We start from the raw sequence: 13,402 nt of genomic DNA on the forward strand, positions 1-13,402 counted from the left end.
GTCATATTTAGCTAATGTTTCATTGAACTCCCTGTAATTCCCCTTGTTGGATGATTCAACACTCTCATCATGCCCCCTAAATGACAGCTCCTGATGGCCAAGCAAGGAAGTCACATCAATAAGGCGGTTTAGGAAGCTCTGTTTTGTTTAACTGCTTCATTATGTTTTGCCACTTGAATGCGAGCACCTTCACTGATTGCATGCTCAACCCTGACTCTGCCCAGGCAACTTAACCTTGCACATGCAAGGTTACATGTTCATTGCTTTTTTCATGCCTTTTGTATGCCCTGTCAAAGTTGGACAGATCCCCCAAACCCACTTTTGACCAGACAACACATCCCTGAGATGATTTCATCAAGAGGCATGGCCAACAGTACATTTTATTTGTTACAGCACTTCCAGTCAGCCAGCTCACTTTGTCATACCAGGACAGCTGAAAAGACCTGTTACTTTTCCCCACCTTTTGCACCAAATTAATCTGAGGAGTTGATCTGCCCTGCTGTTTAACTCTAAGTTTTTCTTCGTAAGGAAGACTATCAAATGGCTTCACCAAAATCCGGTCCACAACATTCAAATTGTCTGCCATTATGTGCAGCTTGCTATCTAGCTAGCTCGCTAGCTGGGACTGGCGCAAGGCTAGTGTGAAGTGTGTCCGCCTGTGAGTGCTTAGTGACGGTGGAGGAGCTCAGCAGCACCCGCTGCTCGGTAGGGACAGAAACTGCGATAGAAGTCAGAAAGAGTGATAGAAGTCAGTCTCCAAACACAAGCAGCTACAAAAAACCCCCCACCAGAAATAGAAGTTCGATTTGTCGTTAGTCGTTTTTAACAAAGAAAATGCCGCTAAGAGGATTAGGAAAGTCTCCGGTTCAACTCAGAACAGAATGAAAATTAAAAAATGCTCCCACAGATGTTTACACCAAAAGATCGCTGATTCGTTCATTTTGCTGTCAATCAAAAAGGGATTCAGCCTCAGACAGATCATCCAATCATCATGCAGAAGCTGAGCGTCCGGGCCGGCCAAGGCCAGCCCACTTCCCCATAGACCCCCGGAGACGCAGAGCGTCTGATGGGCGGGACAAAGCCCAGCATTTACCCAATGACTCGTCTCGTTTCGCTGCACTCTTTGCTTCGCTATTGAACTCTGTGGACCCTCAGCATCCACACTGTTTAAAGCACTGTGAAGCTGCGGCAATGAGTGAGAGGAAAGCCACGTCGTTACCAGTGATAAGAAGCTGATTCTGAACAAAAGTTGAGCGCGTTGTAGCAAATATTTAGTCAATGACGTGCACACAACAGTCCATATTTGATCACTTGTTTTTTGACATTTTAGGGGAAGCTGAGCTTCCCTTGCAGTCTTAGAGCAATCGCAGCTATATATATATATATATATATATATATATATATATATATATATATATATATACACACACACACACACACACACATACAAGGTCTGTCAGAAAAGTATCCGACCTTTTTATTTTTTGGCAAAAACCATATGGATTTGAATCACGTGTGATTGCATCAGCCAAGCTTGAACCTTCGTGCGCATGCGTGAGTTTTTTCACGCCTGTCGGTTGCGTCATTCGCCTGTGAGCAGGCTTTGTGTGAGCAGTGGTCCACCCTGTGAGAGACCTCCAGGTAGACACCATTCGGAAAATTCAGATGGCTTTCAGGGGCGATTTTATGGGGATTAAACAGATTAAGGAGTGCTCCAGCCGGTTTAAAGACTGCCCACAGCGTCTGAGAGCGCGGCGCACTCAGAGCACCGATCGACAGGCTGAAACCCCGCTGAAACAACCAGATCATTTCCAACGTGAAGGCTTTGTTGATCCGGGACGTCGTCTGACTTCCACAAAAATGGCAGAAGACGTGGACATCAAGACTTTTTCGGCACATTCCACTGTTACAGGAGTTTTTTCATGGAAAGAGAAGCGGAGGGATGCGCCACGGAGCCACGAATGGTGCGGGACAAACACACACACACACACAAAAGCTTAAAAATTTTGGTAGTTGGAGAAAACAAAAACATCCACATCCCATTGCCATTTCAGCAAAATGTCAACACTGGCGCAGCGATATTGTGCCACTGCTTAGGGAGAGCCCTGGACTATTGATGTTGTTTAAAAATGCAAAAGTACTTTTTATCCAATTAATCGATTAATTGCCAGAATAATCGACAGAATACTCGATTACTAAATAATCGATAGCTGCAGCCCTAGTTGTTAGCCATTATCCATAGTTTCTCCAAATATATTAGTCCTATCAATGTTCCGTTTTCAGCGTTCATGCTTGACCCAAAACACATAAGCATACCAAACATCAAACATCAGCTCTCCCCAGTTTGTCCGTGATCGAAGTTCTATTCACGCACGCATACAGAACTTTTTGTCTTTTCTGCATTCTGCCACAAGCAGGTGCTTTTATTTTTACACACCCACAAAATGAAACGGTAAATGGACAGCATTTATATAGCACTTTTCCATCAGCATCAGACGCTCAAAGCACTTCACAATAATGCCTCACATTCACCCCAATGTCAGGGTACTGCCATACAAGGCGCTCACTATACACCGGAGCAACTAGGGGATTAAGGACCTTGCCCAAAGGCCCTTAGTGATTTTCCGGTGAGGCTGGAATTTGAACCAAGGATCCTCTGGTCTCAAGCCCAATGCATAACCACTAGACAATCACTTCCCCAACGGTGGCGAAAGACACTACACTTCTTACTCATGGTAATGGCAACATGACATTTAACTAAACTGACTAAACCAATTAAACTGCAAAAACTCAATAAATAAAAAATAATACTAACAACACTGTGAAACTAACATGAACCATAACAACATTTAAAATCCTCAAAACCCGAACTCCCATGGTGTATTGCAGCACAACGCACACTGTTCACTGTTAGAGCGTGTTCACCAAGCTGGGCATCAAAATGTAACAGCAACAGTGGAAAAAAAAATTCTTCAAAACAAGTGGAACATGTATTTGTTTTAAGTATGGACCACTAGGGTCTTGAGAATGTAGTTTTTTAACAATCTTTATTCTATGAATAAAATCCTGGTTGCTCTTTTGCATGAAAAGGCCCAAAAACTGGAATATTTTGCCAAAATAATGATCCCTGCCCCACAAAAGTGTCTTTATTCATAGATGATCAAAAGACACATTTCCAAATAGGTATGGAACTATGCTAACTTCCTGCACAGTTTCATTGATGCCAGTTGTTGCACCATGCAGCAGTGTGGGAAACAATGTGTTAAGTTCGATTTTTTATAAACAGGTCCATCATTTCACTTGCTGTATAAACAAAACCAGAAGAAAGAAGGAAAAAAAACAGTGTTCAAAACATGGCTTCTGTAGTGCCCAAGCCTCATGCAAGAGGTTTTGCTGGAAGGGGCATAGTTTTAGGTAGAGAATGTGTTGAAATATCTGTGGGACAATGTGCATGTGACGAACAGACACTGTGGGACATATAGACCATCAAAAATGATCAGTGAAATTATAGACCACATATTCTACAGTAACAACTTTATTAAGGGTAAATTGTCAACAAACAAACTTAAATACAAAACTGAACTATGAAAACAAACATCAAGGCTGGTATGCACTATGTCACTCAAATCTAAGCCAGTTTCTTACATTTTACTGGAGGTGATGGTCTCATGGTTAAGACGTTGGCCTTGAGACCAGAAGATCCTCAGTTCAAATCACAGCCTGACTGGAAAATCACTAAAGGCCCTTGTGCAGGGTCTTTAATCCCCTATTGCTCATGGTGTGTAGTGAGCGCCTTGTATGGCAGCACCCTGACATCGGGGTGAATGTGCATTATTTGTAAAGCATTTTGAGCGTCTGATGTAGATGGAAAAGCGCTATATAAATGCAGTCCATTTACCATTTATTTATTTATTTTGTGATAAAACCAGAAGATAGAAGAATAAAACTAACTGTGTTTGAAGCATGTCCTTTGTAGGACAATTATGTAGTAAAAATTGTAGTAATTGTAGTAAAAATTATGCTCCTTCCTGCAAAACATCCTTATGCAGGAGGTTTTGCAGGAAGGAGCATCATTTTGTACAGTTCAAGATTTCCAGTCCAAATGAGGATTCTGAAGCCACTGATCAAAATAAACATGTTTACAACTTGCACCCTGTGACACTGATTGCACTTAGCAAGCACTCACTGAGCTGCACTTGGTGCTTCTGCACTTGCATTGCTGCTTCATTCTAAAGTGATATATTGCAAGTAATTAATCTGAGGGGCCCTAAATTCAATGAAGCATAAACATGTAATCAGTACCTCACCAATTTCATTTTTAAAAGACAGGTTACTTATAATGACTAATAATATTAGACTGAGCTCCCAACTGTACATGTGACGGATGGACACTGTGTGACCAAAATGATAATTTCCATCTCTGAAACCTTCAATATCCCAAAGTTAAATATGTGTGAATAGTAAATCTTCATAAATTCTGATGTGAGTAAAAAATGTCACCTTCATCTATGTAAATCGGCAATGAATGAAGAAAAATGATCTCCAATATCATAAAAAGAACTGTCGTCTGTCGATGTCTGTTATCATGCAAAAGTAAATGTAATTTGTGAAAAATGCACAAATATCTGTTGTAAACACTGTGACTATGCAAAAATTATACATACAAATGATACCTTTTCCATACAAATAATGTACAGTACCAAAGGAAAAATGTCCCACAACATGTTTGTACGGACATTTTATGGGACGGAAATTCGTTGTGGGGATTTGGCCATTTTAATTTTTTTTATGGATGTCATTATAGAGTATGCTTGTGGGTAGGTCTTCATCACACTTAGGTCAACATTTTTTTTTAATCTTCCCACAGTGAGGAGCAACATGTAGCATTATGGACGGACACTGTGGGACAGAAAAAATATGCCCAAAATAAAAGGACTACAGTATCAAATTTCAAAAAGCTAACGAAAAGTTATTTTTGTCAACTCTCTCGATCAACCAATAGGTGTTTTGGGTACTTCCAGAAGTTTTAACATGTATTTTTTTATCCGCTAAATGCAAGGTGATCTGTGTGTACGGTAAATTTAGGTATTTTTGCATTATGCTTCACTGAAGAAAAACATGATGGACCAGCTGTAATTGCCATGAAAGAACCACGTCAAATATCAATGGAAACTAGAAACAATAAAGATGCTATAAATATGATGTTTCTTAATGATTAATAGGTGTACATCTTATTTCTGTCCAGCTGAATTTACATTATATCAAAGATGTTATATTTTTTTGGAAAAATCATTGTATTTTTGGGTCAATTAATGCTCACTGTGGGACTATTAAACACACCGGCCACATGAATTTGTCCTGACAGATTCCTAGGAGTAGTGGCAAAACAATAAGGCCAATAACTTCTTTGAAAAATGAGTTTTGTCTGTTTCTGAAATTTGAATTGAAGGTATTTGGTTTGATACCCAGCACTGTGAACACGCTTGTTAGCTAATTTCTCCAAAAATATTAGTCCTATCAATTTTCCGTTTTTGTAGCATTCACCTTTGACCCAAAACACATAAGCATACCAAAGGGCAAATGTCAGCTCTCCCCAGTTTCTCTATGATCGACACACACGCACGCCACTTGGCTATTATAATGTAGATGGCTGATGAAACAGATGAAGATCAACAGGTTCTTTTTATCCACTTATACTATAACAACAAGACAGTTGAGGACAAAAACCTCTTCTCAGCTTAGAAAAGTAGCCAAGGAGAACTTGTTTAACCAGAGCAAATATTGCCTCAGTGGTGTGAACAGCCATCTTTTCGTCACTTTGTGTCCACAGAGATAAACAGCTGTTACGGAGCAGAAATCCAATTCAGCAGTGTAACCAAAGTTTCAAATTTGGGAAGAAAGTACTGTAGTCAAAACAAAAAAATCCCCCCAACCTGAACGCTCCCATGCAAAAACCTTTATTTAGATACAGGTAGCAGTGGTGACATTTTGGGCGCTGCCCTTCCTCAGACATAATTAGTGCCATGGCACACCTGCATATGTACTGAAACTAATTACTAATTGCCATCACCTGACAAACCACCAGATGAAAAAATAAAAGGATAAAAAACACCCTTTGTTGGTAATGAAGCTTCAAGACACCTCCTGTATGGAGAAACTAGTCACATGCATTGCTCAGGTGTGATTTTGGCCCATTCTTCCACACAAACAGTCTTCAAATCTTGAAGGTTCCGTGGACCTCTTCTATAAACTCTGATCTTTAGTTCTTTCAATATATTTTCTATTGGATTTAAGTCAGGCGATTGGCTGGGCCATTCTGGCAGCTTTATTTTCATTCTCTGAAACCAATTGAGAGTTTCCTTGGCAGTGTGTTTGGGATCATTGTCGTATTGAAATGTCCACCCTCTTTTCATTTCCATCGTCCTGGTAGATGACAATAGATTTTTAATCAAGAATGTCTCTGTACATTTTTCCATTCATCCTTCCTTCAAACATTGGGTTTGCTTGTGCCGTATGCTGAAAAACAGCCCCACACCATGACGTTTCCATGTCCAAACTACACTGTTGTTATAGTGTTTTAGGGGTGATGTGCAGTACCATTTGATCACGCCGCCTCGGGTGATAACTGCCACCAGCACTGCTATACTAAAAATTTCTGAGGAGAACCCTGAGTGTACATTCAAGGTTTCACAGAAAATGCCACCAACTCATAAACTGATGATTTATTAGGGCTGCATGATATATCATTTGAGCATCACCACCATGATGTGCTCATGTGCAATTGTTACATTAATTGATGAAAGTGGTCCTTAAAATAAATAAATAAATAGATAAATAAAATTTTTATGCTGCTGCAGCTAGTGAGGGGTCTGGGGGAAATACTACATGCAATTTGATGCAATCAGGTGCAATTAATAAGCTAAATGAAAGCCATTTCTCTGTCCCATTTTCTTGCTCATTTTAATCATAATAACCACATTTTCCCATATTGGCAAGATGCCAGAACTATAATAGGGCTGTTTTACAATCAGGGTACAGAAGTGAATTTTAAAGATAAAGTTTGGTTTAATGACAAGCTAGAAATAACCATCAAAGTTTAGTTTGCTATTGTCAGTTCCACACTCCGAGATACCCCCATTCCACTGTCCCAGCTTTTTTGAAACGTGTTGCAGGCATCCATTTCAAAAGGAGCAAAGATTTGCACAAAAACAATAAAGTTTATCAGTTTGAACATTAAATATCTTGTCTTTATGATGTCTTCAATTGAACATGTTGCAAGGATCTGTACACAATTTTTGGAAGCTGAAAATGTCCCAGTTCTTGCATGGCCGGCATACTCACCGGACATGTCACCCATTGAGCATGTTTAGGATGCTCTGGACCGGCGTATACGACAGCGTGTACCAGTTCCTGCCAATATCCAGCAACTTCGCACAGCCATTGAAGAGGAGTGGACCAACAGGCCACAATTGACAACCTGATCAACTCTATGCGAAGGAGATGTGTTGCACTGCATGAGGCAAATGGTGGTCACACCAGACACTGACTGGTATCCCCAATAAAACAAAACTGCACCTTTCAGAGTGGCCTTTTACTGTGGGCAGTCTAAGGCACACCTGTGCACTAATCATGGTGTCTAATCAGCATCTTGATATGGCACACCTGTGAGGTGGGATGGATTATCTCAGCAAAGGAGAAGTGCTCACTATCACAGATTTAGACTGGTTTGTGAACAATATTTGAGGGAAATGGTGATATTGTGTATGTGGAAAAAGTTTTAGATCTTTGAGTTCATCTCATACAAAATGGGAGCAAAACCAAAAGTGTTGCGTTTATATTTTTGTCGAGTGTAGGTTGAAGAGGATTTGCAAATCATTGTATTGTTTTTATTTACATTTTACACAATGTCCCAACTTCATTGGAATTGGGGTAGTACATTCAACTTGTAATAATTGTGAATTACTTGTATTTTTGTTTGAGGTGATTGGGTGTGAAGAAATTTTGTTGCACTTGTAATGACAATAAATCTATGTATGTATCTATCTATCTATAAAAGCCACCAATCAAATGACAAGGATCCACTCAGCCGTTATATAAAAATCACATATTTGCGTTGGACTGTTACTGTTCTTGCTCTACATTTGACTTCAGCAATTTGTGCTTTTATAATAATACAATAACATGCTTTTGGAGGGCGGTATGCATTTTCAAGAGGCCCGACGTCCATGCCCAGTCACCCAGAATGACAGCTATTCGCCCGAGTTAGACGAGGGCGAATAGCTGTCATTGCGGGCGACAGGATGGACGGAGGGACTCAGAAAAATGCATACCGCACGACAACAGCATGTTATTTGCATTTTTATCACTTTTTACTCAGATACACAACACATAACACGTACATAAAAAGTTGGCTCACTTAACTTTTGTCGTGTCGGCTAGCTGGCGCACGCTGCTCTCTAATTTAGCCAGTGCATCCTCATCAAGCTGGCTGCTTTAGCTGCTGTTCATTGTCATACTATCCATGAGAAAATCATCCGGAATATCCATATTGGGACCAAAACACACTTCTCGCCTTTTCATCTTTTCCTCTGTGGCCAGTTTTGTTGTCCCCCACCCTCCCCCACCACTCTGCGGACAGTTCTAGGACTGCGCGTGCGCTATGATGTCATTTGTTTACGCACAGTGGGCGGGTATAGCCAGATATCGTCAACGTAAATCTACGATACCGGCCCAGCAACGGTATCGCAACGGTACCGGTAAAGTGCAATAGCAATGGTAAAGTGATAATAATAACTGATAGTCTTAATGTGAGTGAAAATAAAAATTGAGACAGTTGTTCATTAAGTTCATAATATCACTCTCCATCCCTCATCAACTTTTTCCCAGGGTCACTGACCTCACGTGCATGTGTGCACGTGCTGACATGAGGAAATGATCGCTCAGTGTGTGTGTGTTTAAATAACGCCTGAATAAGCTGCTACGCGTGCGCATGTATTTAAAACTGACTTCAGAATGATTTAAGAGGTTTTACTTTGTAATCTGATGGTTAATAATAACATTATTCCCTTTGATCGGTTTGGGTGTAGAGTGAGACTCAGAGAGAGTCAGATTCAGACATGATGGTGTCGCGCTCTGATCGGAACCCCCATATTTATTATGAAATAATGCTGAATTTATGTGGAAATGATTATTGTACAAAAGCTTCAGATATCTGTCGCTGAGCTAGATGATTACTGCAGTAAGGTTTTAAGCAGAAGCGAGGCGATAGTCAGTGAATCGCTGCTGATGCTCCAAAGTGATGCATGTGCAGTGAAGGCAGGGGGGAACGTTCAGACTGTGACACTGGCATAAATTACTCAAAATGCCAGTGATTGCCATTGTGAGTACAAAATGAAAACAAATGCTCTTGTTAAACGTTCCTCCTCTGTACCCCCAGAGTCAGTATTACCCCCCCCCCCCCACACACACACACACACATAGAGCCTTGGTCTATGTCTCACTCCGATACAGGAATTTTGGTATTGATCTGATACCAAGTAAATACAGGCCCAGTATCACCGATAGATACATTTTCATATTTAAGCTTCACAGATCCAAAGGATCCAAAAGACCTAGGATAGAATTTCGCCAAACATTGTACGTGACAACAAAATACTTTATTATCATCACAATCACCATTTTTGTTTAAAAAAATATCACTCAACACAACTTAAAACAAAATCTCCTGAGGTAGAGGGCTGACAAACCACAATACAAGGGTGCGCTGCTCCATGTTGTGTGACACAGCGCAGCGCTGCTCTTACAGAGTAGACTTTGATGAATCTGCGTGTGCAGCAGTCAGTGCGTGCGGGAGAGAAAAAAAAGCTTGAGTATCGATCTTTTTACACGAGGCTCGAGCAATATCAATACCAGCGTTGGTATTGATATTATCGATATTAGGATCGATCCGCCCACCTCTAGTTATTACCGCTCCTGCAGTAAACAGGTAAAGTTTACTTCTAGTATCTCCATCAGAACCATTTCCAGACCTCAGATTACTCACCTCGGTGACAAAGTTGGTCTTCAGCCCCGCGGCACTGGAGTACTCCCACCCTCTGGTACAGGACACCTTCTCCCTCGGTACAGTTTCTCCAAAGTCCGAGGTGTTTGGTGGGTACTTGTACAGTTCGCACTGGCTCGGGCCGGAACCGTCCACCCAGGGGACGGTGAGGTTCAAGTATACGTGTGCGGAGAAGTTTCTCAGGAGTAAAGCGGCGGGCAGAAGCTCGGGGTCGGTTTTACAGCGGTACGTGTCCGGGATACGAGTGTAAAAAACATCACGAAACAGATTAAGTACGACGGCGAAGCTCGGAAACCAGCTGAATATGACCACGACTCTGTTGTAGCGTCCATAACCGCCAAAATGAGGGAAAATCTTGGTCTCATAATCCATCAGCACAGAAACAATTCCACAGAAACAGACTCGGATCAGCGCAGGACGCACACAACGCTGCTGCACGCGCCGTGCGGCAGCGGGTCAAGCAACGAGGGGCGGAGCCTCTGGACCAATGACAGCACGTGAGACGCATGACACACGTGATTGGCCCCGCTGAGCCTGAGAATGATCAACTTACATTCTTTTTTTGGATCTCATGACTCAGCGATGTGAAACATCAATATTCTGTTGCCAGCTAGTTAATGGAAATGTCAGTTTATATTTTGATAAATATTTATTGAAAATCCAGTACGTGGTTTGATGTCAAAAACCTAATTTGTTACCATCAATACATTTCAAGATAAATATATCTCAAATTCCCTTTGGTTTGCAGTGCACGAATAATATTGATGGAATCAGTGAGTGAGGCTGCAAAATTTCTGCAACTCTGTAAAACCTACTGGATACTCAGCTTTGAAATTTTGATCGATATATTTGAGGATCAGTGAACGGAAAGAGCGCAGCTCTGACATGCCCTGACATGCCCAGCTCTTGCACCATTCGGAAGATTCAGACGGCTTTCGGTGGCTTTTCAGTCGTGTGACTATCTGAGAAATTGTGGACGAGGTGAGCATGTTACAACATGTCCTGTGAGGCTTCAACACGGAGGCGCTGTTGCTGCGCCATCAGCTCATGCCGATGAATTTCGCTGCCACTCTTTTCATGGCAAAATCTTCTTTCACAGTGGAATGTGCCGAAAAAGTGCTGATGTCCACCTCTTCCGCAATTTCTCGGATAATCACACGACAGTCCCACATCACCACAGCGTTCACTTTGGAAATGATCCGGTCGTTTCAGCGTTGTGCGGACGTCTTTAAACCGGTTGTACCGCTCCTTAATCTGTGTGATGCCCAGAGGATCGTCACCAAAAGCTGTCTGAATAATCCGAATGGTTTCCACCTGGCTGTGGCCCAGTTTCTGGCAAAATTTGATGCAGTCACGCTGCTCCAGTTGTTCCACCATTTCCTTACAAAGAAAAAATGACGAGAGACTCCACCCATCTTCACACAAAGGCTGCTTACAAGCAAATGACGCAACCGACAGGCATGAAAAAAAAATCACGCATGCACACGAAGGTTCAAGGTTGGCTCATGCAAGCACACGTGATTCAAATCCATCAGGTTTTTGAAAAAAATAAAAAGGTCTGATACTTTTCTAACAGACCTCGTATTGAATGGTGGTACAGTAGTGTTCAGAATAATAGTAGTGCTATGTGACTAAAAAGATTAATCCAGGTTTTGAGTATATTTCTTATTGTTACATGGGAAACAAGGTACCAGTAGATTCAGTAGATTCTCACAAATCCAACAAGACCAACCATTCATGATATGCACACTCTTAAGGCTATGAAATCGGGCTATTAGTAAAAAAAAAAAGTAGAAAAGGGGGTGTTCACAATAATAGTAGCATCTGCTGTTGACGCTACAAACTCAAAACTATTATGTTCAAACTGCTTTTTTTTAGCAATCCTGTGAATCACTAAACTAGTATTTAGTTGTATAACCACAGTTTTTCATGATTTCTTCACATCTGCGAGGCATTAATTTTGTTGGTTTGGAACCAAGATTTTGCTCATTTACTAGTGTGCTTGGGGTCATTGTCTTGTTGAAACACCCATTTCAAGGGCATGTCCTCTTCAGCATAAGGCAACATGACCTCTTCAACTATTTTGACATATCCAAACTGATCCATGATACCTGGTATGTGATATATAGGCCCAACACCATAGTAGGAGAAACATGCCCATATCATGATGCTTGCACCACCATGCTTCACTGTCTTCACTGTGAACTGTGGCTTGAATTCAGAGTTTGGGGGTCATCTCACAAACTGTCTGCGGCCCTTCGACCCAAAAAGAACAATTTTACTCTCATCCACAAAATATTCCTCCATTTTTCTTTAGGCCAGTTGATGTGTTCTTTGGCAAATTGTAACCTCTTCTGCACGTCTTTTATTTAACAGAGGGACTTTGTGGGGGATTCTTGCAAATAAATTAGCTTCACACAGGCATCTTCTGTCACAGCACTTACAGGTAACTCCAGACTGTCTTTGGTCATCCTGGAGCTGATCAATGGGTGAGCCTTTGCCATTCTGGTTATTCTTCTATCCATTTTGATGGTTGTTTTCCCATTCCATGCATCTTAGGTTTTTTTTTTTTTTTGTCCATTTTAAAGCATTGGAGATCATTATAGATGAACAGCCTATAATTTTTTGCACCTGCGTATACGTTTTCTCCTCTCCAATCAACTTTTTAATCAAACTACGCTGTTCTTCTGAACAATGTCTTGAACGTCCCATTTTCCTCAGGCTTTCAAAGAGAAAAGCATGTTCAACAGGTGCTGGCTTCATCCTTAAATAGGGGACACCTGATTCACACCTGTTTGTTCCACAAAATTGACGAACTCACTGACTGAATGCTAGACTGCTATTATTGTGAATACCCCCTTTTCTACTTTTTTTTTTACTAATAGCCCAATTTCATAGCCTTAAGAGTGTGCATATCATGAATGCTTGGTCTTGTTGGATTTGTGAGAATCTACTGGTACCTTATTTCCCATGTGACAATAAGAAATATACTCAAAACCTGGATTAATGTTTTTAGTCACATAGCACTACTATTATTCTGAACACTACTGTATGTAGGATGACTTTGGAGGTAAAGAAGAGGAAGAGAGTGAAACGGGTGTCCCTTTATCAAGTCTCTCCACAAGAAGACCAACCTGTGAGCCTAACATTAACAGAATCTGGTCCTAATGCTTTGCTACCTTGGTTAAACTGCAGCGCAAAGTCATCAGTGTCTCCTCCTGCTGTGCGAGCTTTTGTCTCTGACCACCGAGCATCAACTGGACTGGGGCAGAGTCTGCTGTGTCCAATTCCCCAAGGATAGTATAAGGACAAGAATGGCTGCTGGTATCAAGGTGGAAGTCA

At 41.2% G+C, this 13,402-nt stretch overlaps 1 protein-coding gene across 1 annotated transcript in view; it reads right to left on the minus strand.

Moving 5' to 3' along the window:
- slc22a31 (solute carrier family 22 member 31) overlaps positions 1-10,463 on the minus strand; it is an 81,756-nt gene extending 71,293 nt beyond the window's left edge. Inside the window, exon 1 of the mRNA XM_034192097.1 lies at positions 10,043-10,463. Within this exon, the coding sequence (XP_034047988.1) occupies positions 10,043-10,432 (390 nt within the window). The 5' untranslated portion in view covers positions 10,433-10,463. The remainder of the gene's footprint in view (positions 1-10,042) is intronic.
- Positions 10,464-13,402: the final 2,939 nt, after the last annotated feature.

This window comes from Thalassophryne amazonica, chromosome 2 (assembly GCF_902500255.1).
Source record: "Thalassophryne amazonica chromosome 2, fThaAma1.1, whole genome shotgun sequence".
NCBI lineage: Eukaryota > Metazoa > Chordata > Actinopteri > Batrachoidiformes > Batrachoididae > Thalassophryne > Thalassophryne amazonica.